Genomic DNA, 23,944 nt, shown 5'->3' on the forward strand with positions numbered 1-23,944 from the left:
CCCCCAGCTTGACCCGAGTTCTCCCAGGAAATGACATTCAGTCTAAATGCCTTGTGGTGTCAGTGCCCTGCTGTCACCTTAATTAACATCCACTGACTATCAGCTACTTCTCCTGCCTCTCACCCAAACAGGCACGCTCAGTGCTCTCTGTCATCACCTCTTCTCCTCACTTCTGGTTTGCTTCTCTACACACAAGTGGCTTATATCGCTGTAACTGCTCCTGGGGGAATTCTGCACCAAAAAAATAAACATTCTGTGCACCATATTCTAAAATTCTGCAAAATTCCACGTATTTTATTTGTCAAGATAATATAATCACACCCGTTTCAATTATTTTGGTAATTTATTTCAAATAAATCTGTCAGCAATTATGTCTGTAACAATACAAATAAAAAAATCAGAAAGTTTTTTTGGACCAATAGTTTCCTTACTAGGCATATTAATACCGAACTTTCAGTAATTCATTCAAGCTACAATGCAGAACCGTATTTCCTGCACCCCTCAGAAGCAGTGCAAAGGCTTGGGGGGGTCAGGGAGGAGCTAAGGGAGAGGGAAGGACCCTGGGAGGTGTCGAAGAAAAACTAAGTTCTCGCTTTTTGTTTGGGTACAGCAAAATCAAATACTTTATTAACTTTCTCTAGTGCTCACAAGAGGGAGAGAGAGTGTCATAGGAAACTGGGTTGCCCCTAGTCCCGGACGGATCTCTCTCAATTAGTAAACAATCATAACAATCATTTATACCTTTGTAATAGACAATGGCTATCAATCCTGGAGTCATTAAAGGAAAACATTTGCATTTGTTTATACATAAGCCTATTCGCTATCTTATTTGTCTTCAATACTAGAACAAAAACAAGACTGCATTTTACAAGGTCGTAATGACTTTTCACACAATTCACTCTGTACCACATTATCTTATTTCTACATATCTCACAGCAGTTAGGATCACAGTCTAACTCCTGCTAAATTAGCTAACATACATTAAGATCTCTTCAAACCTTTATTAATCATTTCTTGGCCTCCACACTGGGAACCTGGAGGGTTGTTGGGTGTGGGTGGGAGAATTACGGAACAGTTTCTTTTGGGGGAGGGGGGCAGGGATTGTTAGGAAGTTGGGGAATCTCCCCCATGCAGACCCTGAGCCTCTTCCGTTCAGTCAGACACATCTACCCTGTTCCCATGTGTCCCTGGAGTTCTCCAACCCATCCCCCTGTGGCCCTGCAGCCCCTGCCCCCACCCCAGGTGACCCTGCACCCCCACTTCCATTCAGTCCCTGGCTCAGCGCTGTCACTGCACTAGTTATTAGTCACTGCTGAGGATGGTGCAGAGAGCTCACATCACATGGTGGCTCCATGCACCAAACACTCACACTTAGATACACTGGAATTGTTGGATCTGCTGGGTCTGTGGGGAGAGGAAACTGCAGTTCCAGCCCCGCTCCACGAAGGGCCACGAATGGGACACACAGCAGTGCCGTGCGAAGATAAAGGAGCTGAGGCAGGCAAGGGACGTGAACTGTCACTCTGGTGTTGCGCCAAAGACCTGCCACTTCTACAAGGAGCTGGACGTCATCCTCAGCAGTGACCTCACCTCCGCCCGAGAGCCCCATAGGTACTTTGGGCAGGGGGTGGCTGGAGTCAGAAGCCGGCTGACTCAACCCGAAGGACGAAGTGGTGGACAAGGAAGTGGAATTGGAGGATGAGGGACGTCTGGTAATTTGGTGAGCCAGGATCTCTTCTCGTCTCCTGAGGGATCAAGCCGGTCCCAGCACTCCGCCTCTGGCATGCATGATGCAGGAGAGGGGAGCTCTGGGAAGGGCTTGTTTGGTTACATTAGGTAGCTCTGTCCTTTGCTTCACTGTGTGCTAGAAGTGGGTTAAGGGATAGAAATGTACAAGACTAGCAGGACTGATTCTGTTCTCATTTGCATCAGCTTCACACTGGGGAGACAAGATTTAACAGCATATTTCCCAACATTGTGAGAGTAACAAACCAAACAGGGAAAAACAAAAACCAAAAAAGTCTTTTTCTTGGTACCCCAGGAAGCAGTGAAATAAAAATGGCCCATGTTCCTAGTTCTTAAGCAATCTTTCTCTTTGCAAACTCATCAGGTTTGCTACAGATCCAGTTCCTCCGTCTGTAGCACTCTGAACTGCTGATAGTGATCTGGTACATATAGGCGCATTCTCCTCCTCCTCCTCCTGTTTCAACCCTGCAAAAACATAAGAGCAACGAAGCTACAATCAGTCAGGGATCAGACCCTTCCTTCTCGTCTCAGAGGGTTTCCGAGAGGATGAAATTGACCCCTGTGTAGGAGGCCATTACGTGTAGAGGGTGAATAATGGATTTTTCAGTTCACTGGCGATTCCAAAAAAAAAAAAAAAAAAAAATGAATAATTCCAGGTCAACCTGAAAATGACATCAAGGTCATACAAGGAGTCTGTGGCAGAGCAAAGAATTAAGCCCAGGTCTCCTAGTGTCAGGTCAGCGCTGTAACCACTGGTCCATCCTTCCTGCTAAGGGAGCAGCTCTGGTCTCTGTGAGCCTGCAAGGCCTTTGAGAATCAGCCAGAGCCCAAAGGGAAGGAAATGCTCTGACTGATGCCGGAGGGGCACTGGGATTGGGCATTTGCCAGTGAAGGTGCTGGAGTGATTTCCGGGGGAACTCCTGCCTCCCCCAGGACTGTAGGGGGGTCTCCATCCGTCCCACAGCAAGGGCTGGGAATTCAGAACCGACCCACAGACAGGGGAGCCCCCACCACAGCTGCCTGTGACCCACGGGAGTGAACAGAAAGTGACTCACGGGTGGTTGAATACTGAGCCATTGGGCCACTTCCAGGGCTGGCCCAGTTCCCGCCTGAGGCCGATCCAGGGATCAAGGTAGCCCTTGTGTCGCATCAAGAAATCCTGTTAAAGAATGTAAAGGGGAAATAGACATTATGAACCGACCCTCTGGGACTCATCCTTCCCTCCCTCCTCAGAGTCACAGGGCCTGATTCTCCCTGATGCTAAGGCAGGGCAGCGTGACAGGGCCTCTGCATCACAGAGAACTCAGACCCTAGATCCGAAAGGGACCATCAGATGACCCAGCCTGACCTCCTGCACAACAAGGACCAGGAGTGACCCAGTGACTCCTGCATCCAGCCCCTAACTTCTGGGTGAGCTAGAGTGTGTCAGTCAGAAAGTTACCCACACGTGATTTAAAGACTGCAAGGGACGGAGAATCCACGACCTCCCTCTAGAAGCTGCTCCCAGGGGTAATTAACCACTGACAGAATGTTGTGCCTTTCTTCCAGGTTGACTGTATCTAGTGTCAACACCTCTGGGTCTTCCTCTTCCTTTGCCTGCTGGACTGTTCTAGTGCCCGATATTCTCTCCCTGTATAGATAAGGCCAACCCTGAGCCCTTTCAAAGAGCCTGCCCATATTCCCCCTGGGCCTCAGTCGCTCATCTGTAAAATGGGGATAATAATCTCCTCTGTCTGTTGTGCATATTTAGAGTGTAGCTCACGACCATAGGGACTGTCTCTCCCTGTGTGTCTGGGCAGCACCCGGCATGACGGGGCCCTGATCTGAGTTGAGTCTCACTGTTACAGAGCAAATAAGTATAATTTTTATTTTGCATTCAGAAATGGCTTCGCCCTGTTTTGGACGTTAGCAGCTGCCTCATTCAAAGGGGTTTTACTCTTTTTCCTCCTGGGCTGAGACAACTTTAATTTGTACTGAAAATCATTTTTTTATTTCATCACCTTTTCCTGCCGGGTGTCAAGCCAAGCCAAGGAGGCACCGTGGGAAGAGCAGAAATGTTGGCTCGAGGTCCAGTCTGCTTCATCCTCAGAGAAAAGGTAACATTTTCCTTGGTACCCGATCCACTCTTCAGGGCAGCAGGCGGCAGGGCTGTCGGGAGGAGTCACACTGGCCTTTGACGCTGAAAAGTAAAAAGCGGTAAGAGCATCTTTCTCCCACCCCACCTCTGTATCCGCTGGGAATCAGAGGGCAAGAACCCTTCAGACACAGGCTCCAGAATGTCTGGTGGCTGCTGCGAGGGACTAAAAGCATCAGCAATAAAACAGGGTGAGATTTATAGAGAGAGAAACGAGCCCCAAATCAACGTCAAGCTCCCACTCTGAAATCAGGTCGGGTGACAGAACCCCCTGGACTGTACAGCGAAAATGCCCATCTACCAGATTTATTCACACGACCTGTCCCGGTATGGAGTGTCAAGTGTTTATGGGAGCACCACATGGAGAAGCGTTTCCACTTTTGCAGGTAAGTCTTATGGGTGGAGTCTTTTCTACTCTGCAGCAGGACATACCGGACTTGCTCAGAACAGGCTAGTTCGTGGTTCTGGAAGCATGAAGGAACCAAGCTGTCAGGTGGAGTTTCTGGAGCTGCGGGTGAAGAAGCCGGCCGTTGTCCTGAGAAAGCAGATCTGGTCTGTTGGGGAGAGTCTGTGGAGAACGGATGGACATATGGAGCAGGTAAGGATGCCATGTCTGTCTTGGCCAAGCAGGGGCAATAAGTATAACCCGGGACTTGTCGTCTCTGATCTTGCACAGGACCCCGTGTATCAGAGAGATCGGTGGAAAGACGTACATGAGAGAGTTGTTCCACAGGATGAGGAACACGTCTCCTAGGGATGCAGTCCCAAGTCCCGCTCTGGAGCAAAATAGGTGGCATTTGCAATTCTGGGTTGTGGCAAAGAGGTCTATCGACGAGGTGCCCCGGTGGGAGAAGAGCTGTTGTAGTATCGTGGGATGTAATTCCCATTCATGTTCTTTGGAGAAGTGTCAGCTAAGAGTGTCGGCGGTAGTGTTGTGACATCTGGGTAGGTATGAAGCGGTAATTTCTATGTGGTGTTGTATGCACCAGTTACATAACCGGATGGCCTCCATGCATAGGGAGTGCGATCGTGCTCCCCCGTCTGTTGATGTAGAACATACATGCTGTATTGTCCGTTAGGACCCGGATAGATTTGTTTTTTATGACGGGGAGAAGGTGAAGGCAGGCTTGTCTTACTGCTCTGAGCTCTAGGAGATTTATGGGCAGACGCGTCTCAGGCACGGACCAGCAGCCTTGTGCCGTGTGTCCCCCCCAGATGTGCTCCCCAACTGATCAGGGAAGCGTCCGTGGTGAGCATGAGCATTGGGGAGAGTTGCTGGAAGGGAACGCCCATGCAGAGGTTCTCTGGTCGTGTCCACTATTGTGGGGAAGCTAGAACATTGGCTGGAGGAGTTAGCGTCATACAGAAGCTGTGTCTGCTGGGTTTGTTGTTGGCGTTGAGCCAGCCCTGACGACATCTCATGTGCAGCCTGGCGTACTTGACCACGAAGGTGGTGGCTGCCATGTGTCCAAGGAGCTGTAGGCAAATTCTTGCCTGTATCCCGGGACGAACAGAGAGCATGTGTATGATAGCGAGGAATCTGCTGTGTGGGAGTGAGGCTCTAATAGTGCAATAACTATTTCTAATTCTATGTCTTTGTACTCGTTTCCTTCAGAGAACAGGGAAGAGGATCAGCACTGCCCCGAGTCCGGTCTTCAGCCGAGGACGGTAGAGAAGGAACTGAGGGGGGGGTATGGGAACCGCACTCCTAGACAGACTCTAACAAGACCACGAGACAGCAGCTGAGCACGTGTGTCCTGACCAGGCATTGCTACTGAAGATCTCCAATCAACAGCGCCGGGACGCACCGTCACCTGGAGCGGAGCACTCACAGGGACAGCGCTCGAAGAACCACCCCTGGGTTCTTTTGATCTGAACTGCTGCAGGGGAGGAATTGCAGAGGGGAAAGGAGCAGAAAAACAACAGGGAAGAGGAAGGGAAACAGAAAAGAGGATGGGAGAGGAAAAGCAACAAAGAGCAGGAACAGCAACAGGGTCCCAGAGAAAAGCAAAAAGAACAGGGGTCCTTGTGGCACCTTAGAGACTAACACATTTATTTGGGCAGAAGCTTTCGTGGGCTACAGCATCTGATGAAGTGGGTTCTAGCCCACGAAAGCTTATGCCCAAATAAATGTGTTAGTCTCTAAGGTGCCACAAGGACCCCTGTTCTTTCTGCGGATACAGACTAACACGGCTCCTGCTCTGAAACCAGAGAAAAGCAAGTTCCCCCGCTCAGTGCTGCTGAATGTGGCAGTAAGTGACTGACTTAGCAATACAGCATGAGAATAATCAAGTGCTTAGTTAGTACAAAAAGGCCAGATTCCACCTCGATCTCTGTTCAGACCTACCACTGATGTCATTGAGAGACCAGTTACAGACCATAATTAAAAATGGCATTTGGCTCTCTTCTGCCAAAGAGTTTGACAGCCCTGCCTTTAGCATGCAGTTTAGATAATCAATCGCTAGGTGTCACTGTTGCCTGGCTGTAAACATACGATGCAAGAGGACTTCACAGAGGCGGGGCACAGACTGGATCAGACCAGTGGTCTCTATATTGCTCTGATTGTGCACGTTTAACCCTCTGAGGCTCTGTTCTGGCTGGACTGGCAATAGAAGGAGCAGGAGGCCCCGCAGCGAGGCTGTGGCCTTGTAAGTAACTGCAGGCAGCTGATATGCGTGACGCCAGAGAGGTCAGGGCACGTCATCGGGACAGTTCTAGGTCGGAATGGAAAGCACAGAGCTGGGTTACACACTCACCTGACCAAGCAATCACCGCGGTAAGGAGAACTGCAAGTAGAACTGCAGCTACGACAGCAGCTACGATCTTCCATGCACCACGTCTCCTGAGCTTGGAGTCAAACCAGTGACCTAAAAAAGAAGAACAAGCCAACAATACTCACTGGGCTGCTCTAGAGGTAAAGGTGGGTCACTGGGGATAGGAACATAGGAACTGCCAGATGGATCAGACTATCAGGTCCATCTCGCCTGGTGTCCTATCTCTGACCACGGCCGACACCAGCTGCAAGACCCCGCGGTAGGAGATCTGAGACAACAAGGTGCCCCCAGGGACAATTCCTGGCCCCATTAGTTAGAAGCTGCCTTTAGCCCTGAAGCAGAAGAGATGGACAAACCAGCCTCGTAAAGTTAAGACACCACCACCACGAAGCCTGACCCGTTTCTAGAAGTAACCCTGCTTTGAAATTGGGACAGTCTCCCCTCTCCCCTCGCAGAGGCAGGGCTCTGACCATTCCCCACCCACTTTGACCTTCTGTGGGCTCAGGGGGTCTTTAACCCACTCAGGATTTTCATGAGTGCCATGGGCAGGCATGACCCTCCTCCCAGATCTTCAGGGATGGAGCTGGGAAGGGAAGGTTGCAGAGCCTATAGGAGGACTGCACTGTGCCTGTCTTGCATCTTAAATGTAGGTACATCTAGGCTGCCTGTCCACGCTCCACCCCCTTACAGCTAAGTGCAAAAGAGGCAACGTGTGGGGTGGTCATGTGACCCCCAGCTTTTAAATTGTGCCCCCACCACACACTATCAACAGTTACGTGTCGCCTCTGGTCTCAGCACCTACATTCACTAAGTGTCTGACTGCCCCATCGTTTCCCGCAACACGGAAATTTAAAAATGGATTAAAATTTTAAAAATGCTTAAAAATAAACATCGATATCATCCACCACAATCATAAAAAAACAAAAATCAAATTCTGCCAAGGCTAATGTTACGCATGTGCCTGAGAGCTTTGCAGGACAGGGCCTTAGTGCTGAAGATCCCAAGTTCAAGACCCACTGCTGACTTGCGTGTGGGGGAGCAATTATAATACAAAATAAAACTCTGCAATATACAGAAGAAAAGGGCTTACCTGGACCACGATGTCCCACCCGTTTCTTGTCAAGCAGATTTAAGGTACCACCCCCACTCATGAATGAAATGTCTGGAACAGGCTCAGACACTAAATATTCAGCATCTAAAACAAACATTTGTAAAGCAAGTATTTAGCTATTTGTGCAAAGATCAGCCTCCCTGACCCAGCTATTAGTGAAGAGGGGGAGGTGATAGGCCCTGCCTAGGGGGAGGGAGGTACTGAACTAAACGGGTAATTGCGCTCTCCTTAGTCCTTATACCTGTGAAATGTCTTATTCGACATCAGTAAATATGGTGGCTCCTTTGGCCTGAGCGATATACCAATATTCGTGGGCTTGGAGTGATGTTTCCGTTAGGAGGAGGAGAAATCAATGATACAAGTCAGATGCACTACGGAGCAATCGGTGTGGCTTATCGGAGAGCGCCCTCGACCACCACCTAGGGTCAATTCTTGGAGCTGCTACTGGCCTAGGGTGACTAGATAACAAGAGTGTAAAATTGGGATGGGGGCGTGAAGGGTAATAGGGCTTGCTAAAAACTGCGTGGTGTAGACGACACGGCTGTGTTGACACAGCCCTGTCGCTAAAAGTCAGCACGTGTAAACGCTCTTTGTTGTCACTTTTGCTTACAAAAATACTTCCAGACCCATGAGCGGTGTTAGCTTTGTCAGCAGGAGAGCACTCTTGCCGACAAAGCTGCGTTCACACTGCCACTTACGTCCGCAAAACTTTTGTCTTTTGCGGAGGGGCTTTAAGTACCCGTGAAAGACAAAAGTTTTGTCGACAACTTCGCAGTGTAGACATACCCATAGGAAACAAAGCCCCTAATATTGGGACACTCCCAATAAAATCGGAACGTCTGATCACCCTATAGTGGCCTGTCAGGTGACCTTGGACAAGTCACTTCAAAACTCTGTTCCTCAGTTTCCCCAGCTATAAAATCATATAATGATCGTGACCTCCTTTGTACAGCCCTGGATAAAAGCTGGAGATAATTAATCTTGTCTGTTTACAAAGAAGGCTCCCACAGTCCTGTCTCTCCAAACACTGTAGCAACAAACAGCAGCAGGCCTTCTCCTTGCTCAGAAATCCCCATGTCTGCCCCTCCAGCGAGCTCCGTGCCCAGAAAGCTCTGTCTCTCTGCTCCCTCTCAGGGTCACTCTCACTTCTCCAAGTTTCCTGCTTCCAGCACACCCAGGCTGCAACCGATATGCTTGCTAGTCCCTGTGTTTGCAAACAGGGAAGCCCTCAGCTCACACAGTTCAGCTGTGGAGGGCCAGGTGCCTAATCCCATGGACAATGCCTACAATTATGTGCATCTCTCCACTTCATAAAGGGACTTGATTGCTCCTTTTGTTGAGCCTGAAGGAAGGTGCTTGGCAAACAAGGTCTGTGATTGTCTTTGGATCAAAGACTCACTTGATGGGAACCATTAGCAGCTTTCAGCATAACAATTTAGTACCAAAATACCCCAAAGATCATTACCTACGTCTCCCTCTGGCTCAACATTTATGAAGTCAGTTACATTATTCTGTCTCTCAGTAGGGACAGCTTCTTGCTTCTGACAGCTGTAGAGAAAAAAAAATACATAGATACATTCCTGTTATTTCTTATTCTGTGACAGCTGGTTGAGAATTCAAATTTTGACAATAAAGTGTGCGTGTGGGGGGGGGGGGGTCAGGGGAGAATTGATGACGTTTGTTGTTTTCCTCCCAATTTTCAATTAAATTTAGAGCTGGTCAAAATATTTTAAAGACTTGATGAAAACTTTGCTTGGAATGTTGACAAAAAAAAGTCCCAGAGCAATCCCCTGCCACACACAATTTTTACCCCGTTTTTCAACTAGATCTACGTTGTTTCATGCAGTCAACCAAAGTATGTGAGAGGCTGAAAAACCTGTTCACTCCAAAAGGTTAAGGCCAGTTGTGCATCCAGCAAGACTCAGCAGTGCAGGGAAGGGACATAAGTAGAATTGGTCAAAAGTTTTCCAACTGAACAACCTGGAAAATGCTGATTCAACAAAATCAAAGTATTTTACAGGACTGTGTTGATTTTGTCAAAATTTTCTATGGGAATGATTGAAATTTTGCATTTTATTTATAATATACTGCAGAATCACATAATTCCGGGATGTATTAGCAGGATTATTGTACGCAACACACGAGAAGTAATTCTTCCGCTCTACTCCGTGCTGATTAGGCCTCAACTGGAGTATTGTGTCGAGTTCTGGGTGCCACATTTCAGGAAAGATGTGAACAAATTGGAGAAAGTCCAGAGAAGAGCAACAAAAATGATTAAAAGTCTAGAAAACATGACCTATGAGGGAAGATTGAAAAAACTGGGTTTGTTTAGCCTGGAGAAGAGAAGACTGAGAGGGGATATGAAATAAGTTTTGAAGTATATAAGGTTGTTACAAGGAGGAGTAAAATAGTTTTTCTTAATCTCTGATGATAGGACAAGAAGTAATGGGCTTAAATTGCAGCAAGGGAGGTTTAGGTTGGACATTAGGGAAAACTTCCTAACTGTCCGGGTGGTTAAGCACTGGAATAAATTGCCTAGGCAGGTTGTGGAAACTCCATCATTGGGGATTTGTAAAAGCAGGTTGGACAAATATCTGTCAGGGGTGGTCTAGATAATCCTTAGTCTTGTCTTGAGTGCAAGGGACTGGACTAGACGACCTCTCAAGGACCCTTCCAGTTCTATGATTCTATGGCATAAAAGTATTGTTTAAGAGTAGGAGGGAGTATACAAGTAACAGGAAAGCGTGTGTGGTGAGATGGGAATTCTTGGCACATTGGTGAGGAATCATCTCTCCGGGAGAAGGGATCGGAGCCCCATTACAGAAGTCCAACTGGACAAAGCCCTTGAGAACAGACTGTAGGGAATGAACCTGAATTGTCCAGGTTTGGTACAGGAAGGATGGATGAGCTATGATTTATATAGGAATTAGAGGTTTGGAAGACCCTATGGATTGACCCTCTTAGCCACTGTGTGCTGGAGCAGTCCTATCCTCAATCAATTCCTAACACCTCTTTCCAACGTAGGGCTCACCCACAGCTCACTGGTGTCAATGGAAGGACTCATGTTGATTTCAAGAGCATTGGATCCACCCTGTAGTGAAGTATGTGTGTGACAGAGAGGAGAAGACACTTACCTGTCTGAGTTGAGTTTGTCATCCTAGAAGGGAAAGAAAACAAGTCACTCTATGGAGATCCCCTTGTGATCTGCATCTCTATTCCCAGGTCAATTGTTATAGGAAATTATACATTGTTTGGTACCTCTGGTTGGGAATTTTCTATCTACATTATATTTCAATTTTCTATTGGGAAATCACAATGAAATATTTTGTTTTGGGTTGGTTTGACCCAACTTGAACCACTTCTGTTTGGTGAATTGAATCAAAACATTTTATTTTGAGTCAGTTTGACATTGAACTGCATCTTCCTACCATGCTTTGATTCCTTATGGGAGCTGTAGTTCAGTTGCCTCATGCCCATGTTCTCACCTATGGGCCAGGCACCTTGGTTGGACTACATCTCCCATGAGGCACTGCATTCCCCCCTCTGACTGAGCCACATGGTGCATCATGAGACGTAGTCCAAAAAGAGGATCAGGCCCATAAGGGAGAATGGGGGCATGAAACACCCAAACTACAGTTCCCATGAGGCACTGCAGTCAAAGGCAGATGCAATTTAATGTCAAAACTGACGCGAAACGTTTGGAGATTTCCAAATGAAAATTTTTCAGAACTTTCCATTTGGTGAAAAAAAATTCGATATTTTGACTGTCTCGATTCAAGAGGAAAACAAATGTGGAACTATCAAACAGAAATACTGACTTTCACTCAACCTTACGCTAACATTTCTAAGGGCCACATGAAGTATCTTATCACCTCCCACAAAATTGATTTACACTGGTGACGTCCCTAGTGGACTCAAAGGGCAGATCCTCGGCTGGTGTAGATCATTGTAACGCCACTGACTTCAATCCACTCTGCCGACCACTAAAGCCCATTCCTGGCACCCAGCTCCCCGAACGGCCACAGAATACAATACCTCCCAATCCAGCAGGCAAACAGAAGTGTCCTCTTCTTTAGGGCTGTCAGGCACATCCTCCGTCGGGTCTTCACCACTCACTTGTCCCTGAACCTCAGACGAGATGTTTTCAAGAGGACCCAATTCTGGAGCCAATTCCACTGGGGAAAAAAAGAGACTGAGAATCAGAACCGTAGTTTGTGCACCATTTAACAGTGAGCTTTCTGGAGCAGGGCCTGTCCTTGACACAAAGGGTCCCTGAGCTGCTTGGCCTCCAGGCGCTAACAGAATCTAAATGTTATATAATCAATCAGGAAGCGTTCCAGCCCAGTTCATTGCTGTGGTAGAATATTGTTAACATCGGCTCCCGAGGGCCAGTTACTCTGTTCCTGTGGGCGAACAGGGGGCCGGGCATTAAGCTGTCTTTGCCCTCCCTGTATTCTGGGTTCACGCAGGGGCTGCCCACTGTAGGATTAGATCGGCATATAAAGGGTTGTGTAGCAGGGTGGATCCTGCTCCTGCCCGAAGGGGTTTAAAAAGTGGCCTGGGAGGGCTTGAGAAGACAGCCTTCAGGCTAGGCTGATTGGGGAAGTGGCTGCAGCTGGGGGCCACGCCCCAAACTGAGGAGCAGGGCCTTATAAAAGGCAGGGAGGCCAGAGCCCAGAGAGAGTCTCTCTCTGGCTATAGAGAGAGATGGGCCTGGCTGCTTAGGGCTTGAGCGCGGATACCTGAGGGAAGCAGTGCTGGGGAATAGGCTGAGGAGCCGGGGAGCTCCAGCCTAGAAAGCCCCAGGCTGCGGCCTAGCAGTGGGCCACAGGTATTGAGGGGTTGCAGAGGGCAACCTAGGGGTAGGACAAAGCAGCAGGTCCAAACCCCCTTTGCCTGTGATGAGTGGGCTGATACTGCAGTCTGCCCCAGGGTGTGGGGCTAGACAATGACTGACAGTAGCCACTACTGAGGCAAGGCGGGGATAGTAGCGTGGGGTTCCCCTGGGAGGGGGAGACCCAATTATAGATAGCGGGCACCGGGTCCAGGGAGGGACGCCGGGGCCAGAGAACAGGCGGGTCACCAGCCTGCCGAGGGCGCTCCAGGGCCGGACCGAGGGACATTCCGGGACCGACCAGCAGGAGGCGCGGCAGGGGTGAGTACCGACCCTGTTACAGTGGCACCTGACCAGGGACCGTTTGAACCGCCCCTGATACAAAGGGCCTGGGCAAGAACTGGGGGACAGTTGCCCAGAGGACGGTGGACTATTGCCTGGACTTTGAGACTTGAGAGACTGGAGAAAATGAAGATGAGAGACTATTACTGGAGAGCCTGTGTGGCCCGGCTCACCGAGCAGCAAGCACGGCTGCTTCAGCTGCTGCGGGGGCGGGCACATGGACCTCAATGGGGGCCAGGCACCTTGGGCTGGAGGCCAGTGCCGAGGCCTAAAGACTGTTTTGCCTGTGGGCAACGAGGACACTTGAAAAGGGAGTGTCCTTACTGGGTTGGGGCAGAGAGGCCTCACCCAGACAAGACTCGAGTGCCCCCTGTGAAGTTAACAGGGGGGCTCCAAGTGTGTTGGGCTTGTGGGGAGCTGGGACACCTAAAGAGGGAGTGCCCTCATGGAGCTCCCAAGGCCCGGGCCAGCCCAGAAGAAAGGGCTAGGGCCCAAACAACCAAGACTGGGGCCGTGGCAGGGGGAAGGCGCCAAGGGTGCTTCCACTGCCACACCAAGGGCCACATAAAAAGGCATTGCCCCCTGAAACAGAAAGGGGGAGTGCCCGAAACCAAGGCTCGGGCTGGGACTAGCCGCCAGGAAGGGGTAGTCCAGACCGAGACCCCTAAAGAGAAAGGGGCTGGGGCAGAGAGGCCCCACTGTACTCAGGGAACCCACACAAGGGCCAGGAGGGCCGAGGTGGGAACCCAAACCGATGGGGGAACCCACATAGGACCAGGGAAGTCTATGGTGGGGACCCAGACAATTGAAGAGGCAAGCAGGCTGCTCCAAACGCTGGAGAGCCTGCGAGAAGAAAGGGATTCTCTGCGGGCCCAGCTGAGGAGAAAGCTGGGCCGGTAGAGCACCCCGCCTCCCCCCGGTGGAGGGGTTCTTGAGGTGGGGGGTGTGTAGCAGGGTGGATCCTGCTCCTGCCCGAAGGGGTTTAAAAAGTGGCCTGGCAGGGCTTGAGAAGACAGCCTTCAGGCTAGGCTGATTGGGGAAGTGGCTGCAGCTGGGGGCCACGCCCCAAACTGAGGAGCAGGGCCTTATAAAAGGCAGGGAGGCCAGAGCCCAGAGAGAGTCTCTCTCTCTCTATAGAGAGAGATGGGCCTGGCTGCTTAGGGCTTGAGCGCGGATACCTGAGGGAAGCAGTGCTGGGGAATAGGCTGAGGAGCCGGGGAGCTCCAGCCTAGAAAGCCCCAGGCTGCGGCCTAGCAGTGGGCCACAGGTATTGAGGGGTTGCAGAGGGCAACCTAGGGGTAGGACAAAGCAGCAGGTCCAAACCCCCTTTGCCTGTGATGAGTGGGCTGATACTGCAGTCTGCCCCAGGGTGTGGGGCTAGACAATGACTGACAGTAGCCACTACTGAGGCAAGGCGGGGATAGTAACGTGGGGTCCCCCTGGGAGGGGGAGACCCAATTATAGATAGCGGGCACCGGGTCCAGGGAGGGACGCCGGGGCCAGAGAACAGGCGGGTCACCAGCCTGCCGAGGGCGCTCCAAGGCCGGACCGAGGGACATTCCGGGACCGACCAGCAGGAGGCGCGGCAGGGGTGAGTACCGACCCTGTTACAGGTTGCAATAGCTTGGCTAAGGCAAACACATGCTTTGCAGTTTGTGTGAAGTGCAGGTCCTGTTAGCAGCGGTGGGGAGGCCTTGAAAGAATGTGGCCGAGTTGGAAACATTGGACCTGGAAGGTAATGGATAAGGTAGGAGGAAAAGTCTTTGGAGAAGAGGCCCCAGTTATCAGGAGTGGTTCTAACTAGTTTAAACAAGAAAAATAATTAAAGAGTCACCAGTAAAAAAAGGTATAAAAGCTCTTAGAGGATTCACTGCTAGTATCTGCGGGCCATTGTTGGAGCCGGCCAACATGGGGTTAAGGACGTCAGCTCTAGTCCTGTGCAAGTACCTGCTCCATACTTATAACTGCAGGATACTATAGGGGTGTGGTTACTGCTTCGGCATTTACGGCACATTTGGAGCAGCTGTATAAATACCACTGGGTCTTTAGATTTAATAAAGGGATTTATGGCTAAATTGGTGCATAGGTGATACCCTATATTAATAAAAATAATACCAACATACACACATGGGTGTAATTAGAGCAGCTCCAGGGCAGTATGAAATGTTCGTTTGTACTGACTTCAGTAGTACTCTTTATGCAGCCTGTTATAAGACTAGGCAAAAATCTATATGAGTTGATGTACCCCCTGGAAGACCTCTGCGTACCCCTGGTTGAGAACCACTGCTCTAGGCTATGGGCTGCTCCCAAGGCCTCTGGGAAGCAGTGAATAGCCAGAGAACATTCTGGCCACACCCTTGATCTGCCCCCTGCTCTGGAGGCTGGGAGCAGGGCTGGCACATTGGCGGGGGATTCTCAGAGGGCCATTTCTACCCCACTGAAGGCCGCTTTAAGCTTCATACCAAGGCTTGAGCATGACTGGGAATCAAACTCTCAGTGATCACTACTGGGAACCACCCTCGCAAATATTTTAAAATTCAAAGACCCTGCGGGAATACTTACCTTTTATTAACAGTTATTAGTAGAAGCAGTAACATTAGTGTTACAACTTTACCTCTGAAATTCTCCAGCAGATCACGTAGAACTGTCTGGCTTTCCGCGAGAGCCTGCACCCTGCTCTCCACTTCAGTCAAAGAATCAACAGGCGCCTCCTCCTCACCGTTCACCTGCTCACACCTAATGCAGACAGAACGAGGTTCCTGTCAGAATGCGCCTTCCTAACCGCTGAATCCACTCAGCGGGAAGACAGGACACGGGGGCGAGCGCAAGCTCTGAGCATGCTGGCCCGGTGTGTTATTTAGAACATGTAATAATGTAAACTTGGGAATTAAAAAGAACCTGAGGATTCCTCACCTGCCCCTGCCCCCCCTCCCCCCCCTGCTCAGCCCCTGCCTGGGCCTCCTGTCCTCAGTTCAGGGCCACTAGATGCTCAAGACGATGATCGCTATTGAGCAGACTGTTCACCCCTGTTGTCCCGTATCATAAGACTAGTATTCAAGCCACAATAAGCAGCATCTTCATTCCTAGGATTCCGGCTTTGGAGGACAAACCAATGTCTAGCCATGGGGGTTAGGGAAGGAACTCCCTCTAGGGCAGGTTATCCCATAACTGGCCACTAGGGGGAGAACCCGCATCTCTCTGTGAAGTAGCTGGCCCTGGCCACTATCAGAGATGGGATACCGGGCTAGATGGGCCCTTGGTCTGATTTGCTCTGGTAATTCCCACGTTCCTGGGATGCTTTCCCTGTTCCATCCTCTTAGCCACGAGGAGGATGAGGTGGGAGGGGGCATTATACATTCCCAGCTGGGCTCTCCACCCTTCCCCAGTGTGATGAAGCACGAGGCTGACTAAGGAGACACATACCTGCTTAAGGTGCTGTCAATGTCCTAGAACGGGAAAAGCAAACAAAAAGAAACTCAGCTCATCAGCCACAAACCTGAAATCCCTCCTAGGCAGAGGATTCACTTTGCCTTTATTTTTGATTCCTACAGGAAGTTGGGTATGTTTGGAAACTTCATGCGTGGCTCTGTTCTCTTCCCAGCTCTGCCAGTGCCCTGCTGGGTGACCTTGGGCATGTCACTTCCCCTCCCCAGATGTATAATAGGGATAGTGATATTGACCTTCCTTTGGAAAGTGCTTCGAGATGTACTGATGAAAAGCTCTAGATAACAGCCAGGTGTTCATATTATTACTGTTTATGTCAGAGCTATTTGAAATTTTTTGTAAGATTTTGACCTTTGGATGACATGGGAAATTTTTGATTGAATTGTTTTGCAGATTTCTCCCCCCCCCCCCCAATCTTGTTTGACCAACCATGGAGCAGGTGAGAAATAAATTTGACATTTGAATTTAAAAAATTTAAAAAAAAAAAGGAAAAATCAGGAGGAAATTATGATTCCACTCCTCTTTCCCCCTTTTTTTAAATTCAGCCATCTCTACCATTTATCTAAACGGTCTGTCTCAATCTGTCTCAGATTACAGAAGGGCTGTCAAATATCTGGGCTGCTTGACATGGTAATGGGGCCTGCATGACCTATGCAGATACTAATCGAGGCTGAGAGTCTGCAGTAAGAAAAATATATATGTTTACAGCCTTCGTGAATGCAAAAAAAAAAAAAAAAAGTTGTAAAGGTGATAAAAGTGTGACCAATGCAGTGAGAGCTACAAAGAGCCTGAAACAATAGCTCTGAGGGGAAAGAAGTCCCTTCTTTAATCTCACTGGTTGTTGACCCTGAAGCCTAGTGATTACAATTTGATGTCCGCATTAACTGTTTCATTGCTGATCATTTTAACAGATGAGATAGGGAAGGGAGCCAGTGAAGCTCACAGAGAGACAATTATAACAGCAGGAAGTGTATCTGTGTGTGTGAATGCAGTATGGAATCAACCAGCTCAAGTGTGCAAGACAGTTGGACAGAATCAGATTTGCTGGGGGGGGGTGGGGGGGGGGGCAGGCAGAATTTGGTGCAATATATAAATATCCAGCAAAGTTTTATGCTGCACTGAATACAATGGCACCTGAACACTTCAGACACATTTGTTCTGTATATGATACACAAAGGGCCAAATTCAGATGCAGTGTAAATAGTTGTGCTGCACTGAAATCAAAGGACTACATACTTCAGGTCATTGGGTAGGTCTGCAAACTTCTGTACATTTTACTCCCTCAACGATCCCGTGCACCTGACCTTTACTAAAAAAAGAACAGGAGTACTTGTGGCACCTTAAAGACTAACAAATTTATTTTAGCATGAGCTTTCGTGAGCTATAGCTCACTTCTTCAGATGCATAGAATGGAACACACAGACAGGAGACATTTATACATACTTCCACCTTTTCATGTTCTCTGTATGCATACCAACAGGCAGAGTCTAATCAATTGAGATGAGCTATCATCCGCAGGAGGGAAAAAAACTTTTTGAAGTGATAAGTAAGATGGCCCATTGTTTAGGGAATGGTTGGGTCATTACACTAATTGAATCTATTTCCCTATGTTAAGTTCTCCTCACACCTTCTATGGGCCATCTTACTTATCACTTCAAAAAGTTTTTTTTCCCTCCTGCGGATGATAGCTCATCTCAATTGATTAGACTTTTCCTGTTGTTATGCATACTTCCACCTTTTCATGTTCTCTGTATGTATAAATGTCTCCTGTCTGTGTGTTCCATTCTATGCATCCGAAGAAGTGAGCTGTAGCTCACGAAAGCTCATGCTAAAATAAATTTGTTAGTCTTTAAGGTGCCACAAGTACTCCTGTTCTCTTTGCGGATACAGACTAACACGGCTGCTACTCTGAAACCTGACCTTTACTAGTTACACTGCAAGATCTTCGGGCAGGGACTGTCTGTGTCTGGGCAGCACCCGGCACAACGGGGCCCTGATCTCCGCTGGGGCAGGGACTGTCTCTCCCTGTGTGTCTGGGCAGCACCTGGCACACTGGGGTCCTAATATTAATTGAGGCCCAGATTTTTAAAAGGTGTTCAGGCACTGCTAGGGTCAGCACTGCAACTCCCAACTGAGTTAGGAACCTAAATCTCATTTTCTAAAGTGATTTAAGTACTTAGGAGCCTAAATCCCATGGACAATTGGAAACTTTTTTGACAGGTCTTACCTTGAACAGCTCAATCGCTGGCTGCTGGCACTTCTGATTTATCTCAGCTATCAGGTTATCGAGATGTAATAGCCCCTCAGAACGTCTGTTGGTACTTTTATTCCTCGTCTTCCCAAGGTCCTGTATCGTGCCTTCCAGGCGGTCACGCAGGAGCTCCTCTCTCTGCTTCAAAACCTGGCGCACTTGCTTGATTTCAGACAAACTCTCCTGCTTCTGGCGCTCTAGCTGTTTCTGTCATGAACAGATATAAACAGGGCAGTGACAAAGTGAAACAGGATTCCCAGTAGGAACTGCATTTCAGCTGTGAGAGATTGAGCCCTGTTAACACAGGGCAGAACTTTGGGCGGGAGGGGGAGAAGCAGATTCTCGGCGGGGGTACATCTGCACAGCCCTATGGTCCTTACACATCAAACTGGAGCCAGTCTCACCTGGAGGGGTCTAAACACAATTTTCAGCACAAGGTGCCTACCTGTGCGATTCTTCTAGGGAGCCTAGATCCAAAGGAGAGGGAATCCGAAAAGCACTGAACAATTAGGCCCCCATCTTCCACTAAAGATGCTTTTGAAAATGTTTACCTGTACTCTGGCCTCAAATCCCCAGTCCCAGGATTTTCAAAGTAAGAACCTAAAATTAGGCTCCTAAATCCATATTTCGTAGAGCTAGCTGGGAACCGTAGCTTCCATTCCATGGGAAATTCTGACATTTTAAAAAAATTCATTCTGAATGGGAACGAAAACCCAAAATTTCAAAATTTCCTATGAAACAAACATTCTGAAAAACTGCGTTTTGACAGTGTCGGTTTGAAGCATTTACTTTTGATTTTAATATTATTTAACTATTATGTAGCTGTATTATACAGGGGCCAGGCAGGGAGCTGAGGGGGCAGGATGGAGCCATTCCTCATGCCGGGTGAGGGCGGCTGGGCTAGCCACAAAGGGGTGGGGGGGAGGCTCCGGCTCACTCGGCCCCTGTCCCCAGCAGCCAGGCCCGGGTGGGGAGCAGGCCACCGCTCCCGCCCCAGCCGGGTTGTCTTGCAGACAGAAACTGCATTGCACGGAGGCAACAACCCGGAGTAACCTCCCACACACGGTGGGAGAAGTAGCTCCATCCTTCTCCCTCTGCTCCCCGCCGGGCCCTGACTGTCAGAGACCAAGCCGGAAATGTACCAAGCGAAGGTGCAGCAGGAGAAGGACAAATCCTCTCCCCTGCCCGAAACCCCCCCCCAGGTAACTCTGGAAGGGAGAGTGCAGCGCCCTTAGGATGGGTGCAGGGTGGGGGGTCACTGGGGAAGGTGCTGGGAGCAGGGTCCCTCTGCTCAGCCAGAGGTAGGGGCGTTGCCTGCACCTCTCGCCCTGCTGAGGCGTCTGCAAGGGCACGGGAGCTCAGGGGAGACACTGGTGCTGTGAGTCAGCCAGGGCCAGCCCAGAAGCACCAGGCCCCGTGCCTTTGCCCCAGCCCCCCAGGAGCCGGGGAGATTGGCTGCCCTGGTCCATGGAGGTGGGGTTGGAAAGTTCCTCCCAGAGGCGACACGTGGGGCAGTCACATGCTCCCCCCTTTACACTGTCCCCTCCACTGTCAGCACCCAGGAGCGGTCTCTGGCTGCGATGCACTTAACCCACTCCCTGCTCCAGGGGCTGGGAACGTGACTGGTGTGGCTCGCTGCATGGGGAGGACTCTGAGTCAGGGGGACTTTCTGCTCCTTTGAAGGCTCTGTCACATGGCCAGGATGGCATGAGAACCAAGCCCAAGCACCTCACTGCAGCTTGAGTGCAGAACAAATGGGGATAAACGGCGTGAGAGTAAACGGAGGCTGGAAATTAGGTTTCTAGCCAGCCGAGGAGGTAGGTTCGGGAACAGCTTTTTAATAGGAACCCGGGGGGGCGGGGGGAATGACATCCTACCTAGTTTTAAGATGGAGCTTGATAAGTTTAGGAATGTGGTGGTAGCAGGAACCGGACTCAGTCACCCAGGAGGCCCCTTTCAGTCCTGTGTCCCTATGAACGTGAGATCTACACTTTCGTCCAGAAGTTCCCTGATGTAAACTCACCTGTGATCAAATATGCAGCTGAAACCACCATGAGAGGGGCAGTGAACACACAGGAGAGAGCCAGGCTGGAAGCCACCGGGATGGGAGTGCTCGCAGGAGGGGGGCTGTGGCGGGACAGCTTCCCACCCCATTCAGGACGGATTTAAAGAGCTGCTCTGGGTGCAGTCAGCCCCAGCCCCCTGCACCTCTGGGGCCTGTCAAACCCCCGAGGGGCTGCTCCTCAAAAGGGAGGGTCGCACTCCGAGGTGGCACCAGAGCTCGAGCGCCTTAGCCCCACAGAGCCAGGGCTGCTTGCCCAGAAAGCCACTGAAGAGCATCTGGACCCTCTGGAGACACAGAGGAACCATGTTTACTTTGTACTTTTAATTGGGCCCCTGGGCACTCAGCCTGGGTCCCTCAGACACGCCCAGCGGGTTGGGGGCCCAGCCCCCTTCAGAGACCATTTCCCTTCCGCCCCGTGAGGTGCAGCGGGGGAGCCTGGACTGGCGTGTGGGCTGCAGGTTATTTTCTTTGCATTTTTAGTTTTGGACAAAACCAGAAGGTGGGGAGCTGCCTTCCTAAGACATTCGGCCAGAGCGTGCGCCCCACACTGACTCTACGGCCAGGGAAGGGCATCTGGGAGGAGAGAGAGACGCCCCCATTCCCACCCCAAGGGGGCGCCCTGGAGGTACATCCTATGACAGGGACTATTGTTAACCCTGGCGACTATCAATGGATCAGGATGAAGAGTGGACGCTTACCAGTAGAATTCGATATTTCCCTTCTTCAGCAGCTGCCCGTCCCCCTCGCTCGTCTCTCACACGCTGAACACGAGCCCGATGACTCAGAAGTTGCTCCTGCAACAATCCCCCCAAAAAATCACTTGAGCTTTAAAAGTGACCTTAAAAATAGCCGTCAGCCTGAAACGTGGCCTGGCGAGGATCTGTGTGTTTTAATTGGGCGTGTGCCCCACAGGGCTTCTTTGTGATGGATAAAGAAAACCTGGACATGGAGGGAGGGGTTTTTTTGGTGGGGGGTGAATAGAAATAATAGGTGGGGGCTTCCTGTGATGGGGGTTGTGGTGGAGTAGGGACTGTCTATGTGGGGGATGGGAGAGCAGGGAGGATTTTAGGTGAGAGGCAGGTATGCAGACTGTAACATGAGCTAGGCCTGGGGGAGGGGAGGTGACACCTCGGCCCAGGAGCTGGACAAAAGAAAAGGAGAGGGTGGGGTCAGTCTTCGGTTTTGGGACCGGGGTGGTGGGTTTGCAGGGGAACCTGTGCTGGAATCCAGACACCCTGAACCCCCAGAGAGGCCAGAGTGAGGGGTCCTGGCTCTGAACACGAGCTCTGCTGTACCCTGTGTTCCTGTTGTCCAATAAACCTTCTGTTTTACTGGCTGGCTGAGAGTCACTGTGGGTCCCAGGAAGAGGGGGGCAGGGCCTGACTCCCCTACACTCCGTGACAGGGGTTCATCCCACACTAGCCCTGAAGGGGTTAATGGGGGCTCAGGAAGGGGCCAGTTAAGCAGACAGGCTCAGGTGCGGGGAATCGGGTGGTGTAAGCAATCCCCTGAGTGAATAATGGGGGGTCCCCGCTGAGGAGGAAGGAGCTGGGCTGGGTTTATAGCAGCAGGAAGATGACGGAGAGAGAGGCAGCTGCAGAGAAGGAGTCTGCAGTCACTTCCTGGGAGGACTGAAGGGACGCCATTTTAGATGTTAGGGTGTTTCTCCTGGCCGTGGAGAGGAGCAAGGGACTGGGGGGGAGGGGGCTCCTGCTTGGTGAGGGGCACGGAGGGGAGCAGCAGGCAGGGGGGGACTGATGCTGGGGGGGGGCAGTTTGAAGGAGAGGGGGACCGAATAAGCAGTAAAACAGGCCCCAAAACATTCACCCACTTTTTGGGGGAGGGGTGTTTGGGGGCTGCAGGCCAAAGCAGCCGACAGTTACTCGCTGGCAGAAGGAAGTTTTGGGGGAGCCAGAAGGTTCGGAAAGACTCAGGAAAAAGGCAGGAAGGTCCAGAATGGGACAGACCTTGGTTGCTGATTAAAGGGGCCCTGAGCTGGAACCCGGAGTAGAGGGTGGGCCCGGGTTCCCCTCCCGGCCACTGGGGAAGCGGCACCGGATGGCAAGGCAATAAAATAAATATATATAATGAAAGCCTACAGAGAAGAGGCCTATAGAAAGAATTAAGAGGGACGTAGAGGGGTAAAGACTGTCTGTCCCTAGGCCTCCTACAAGTCCCCAACCCCGGAAATCTTTATCAGCCAGACACCAGGCCTGGTCCTCCCCACCTCCCACTTCCAACAGCAGCAGCTGGGACAGGAGATTTGGGATTTCTGGTCCCCCTAGTCCCAGCGAAGGGATAAATAACCCTGTGGGAAAAGGCAGATAAAATAACACCGATTTCCTCCCCCCACCCCTGCTTTGCATAGTCACATACACCTGTGAAAAATGGATCTCAAACGCTACTATTCTGATCCAGTAACATTTTACACCCACTTTGTTCCAATGTAAATGACTAATATGCAAAGCAGGGGAGTTGTCTCCAAATCAGTCTAAGCCCCCCCTCTGATTTCTACCCAAATAACCTACCTTCAACTCCTCTGCAGCTGCCTCAATGGGAATGACGGTGTGAGCTCTGTGTTCTCGAGACTCTCTGCAAACCCTGCAGATGAGGGTCCGGTCCTCTTTGCAGAAGAGCTTCAAATCATCTCGATGTTTCTTGCATTGTCCTTCTAGGCGTCTTGCTATGCCCACCACCGCCTCCACCTGCTTGTTAGGCCTCAGCGCCGCCTCGGGGAGAGGTTTCCTGCACTGGGGGCAAAGGCCTGTACCCGAGGCCCCCCAGCTGCCAGTGATACAGGCTTGGCAGTAATTGTGCCCACAGTCTAGAATCACTGGGTCTTTAAAGGGCTCCAGGCAGATGGCACAAACCAGCTCATCCTGGAGCTTTTCCCCCCAGTTCGGAGCCGACATGGCTGCTGTGAAAAAGACAAACAAACTTTACTTTCACTTTCCTCTCCAATGTTTGTTGAGAACTGGAGCTGCCCCCGCCCTTCCTGTAGCCGCTTTAGTGCGGTTAGTTCTGATCCCTCGCAAGGGGGGGAAATGGCAGACAGATGCAGGCCCAGTAACATCTGCTGAAGCCGCTGCCCTCGCTTGGGTTAAAATCTGCTGCCTGCTGTTCACAGGGGCTAAAAGGGGACAAATCAGGGGTGGGTTGGGCAGAGTCTGAGCCGGGGGTGGAAACTGACTGTGGGAGGGGGGCAAACAGCTGGGGGCAGGGGCAGGGGAAGAGCTGGGTTAA

At 50.5% G+C, this 23,944-nt stretch overlaps 1 protein-coding gene across 1 annotated transcript in view; it reads right to left on the minus strand.

Moving 5' to 3' along the window:
- LOC120394631 overlaps window positions 1–23,944 on the minus strand; it is a 45,077-nt gene that overhangs the window by 18,404 nt on the left and 2,729 nt on the right. The window contains exons 2-14 of the mRNA XM_039518876.1: window positions 23,230–23,618; window positions 21,400–21,495; window positions 18,613–18,843; window positions 16,365–16,387; window positions 15,556–15,677; window positions 11,801–11,940; window positions 10,900–10,922; window positions 9,231–9,313; window positions 7,745–7,849; window positions 6,637–6,747; window positions 3,747–3,925; window positions 2,802–2,905; window positions 2,085–2,211 (exon numbers count right to left, since the gene is read on the minus strand). Of these exons, the coding sequence (XP_039374810.1) occupies window positions 2,085–2,211; window positions 2,802–2,905; window positions 3,747–3,925; window positions 6,637–6,747; window positions 7,745–7,849; window positions 9,231–9,313; window positions 10,900–10,922; window positions 11,801–11,940; window positions 15,556–15,677; window positions 16,365–16,387; window positions 18,613–18,843; window positions 21,400–21,495; window positions 23,230–23,613 (1,728 nt within the window). The 5' untranslated portion in view covers window positions 23,614–23,618. The remainder of the gene's footprint in view (window positions 1–2,084; window positions 2,212–2,801; window positions 2,906–3,746; window positions 3,926–6,636; window positions 6,748–7,744; window positions 7,850–9,230; window positions 9,314–10,899; window positions 10,923–11,800; window positions 11,941–15,555; window positions 15,678–16,364; window positions 16,388–18,612; window positions 18,844–21,399; window positions 21,496–23,229; window positions 23,619–23,944) is intronic.

Source organism: Mauremys reevesii, unplaced genomic scaffold, assembly GCF_016161935.1.
Source record: "Mauremys reevesii isolate NIE-2019 unplaced genomic scaffold, ASM1616193v1 Contig70, whole genome shotgun sequence".
In the NCBI taxonomy this organism is placed as follows: Eukaryota; Metazoa; Chordata; order Testudines; family Geoemydidae; genus Mauremys; species Mauremys reevesii.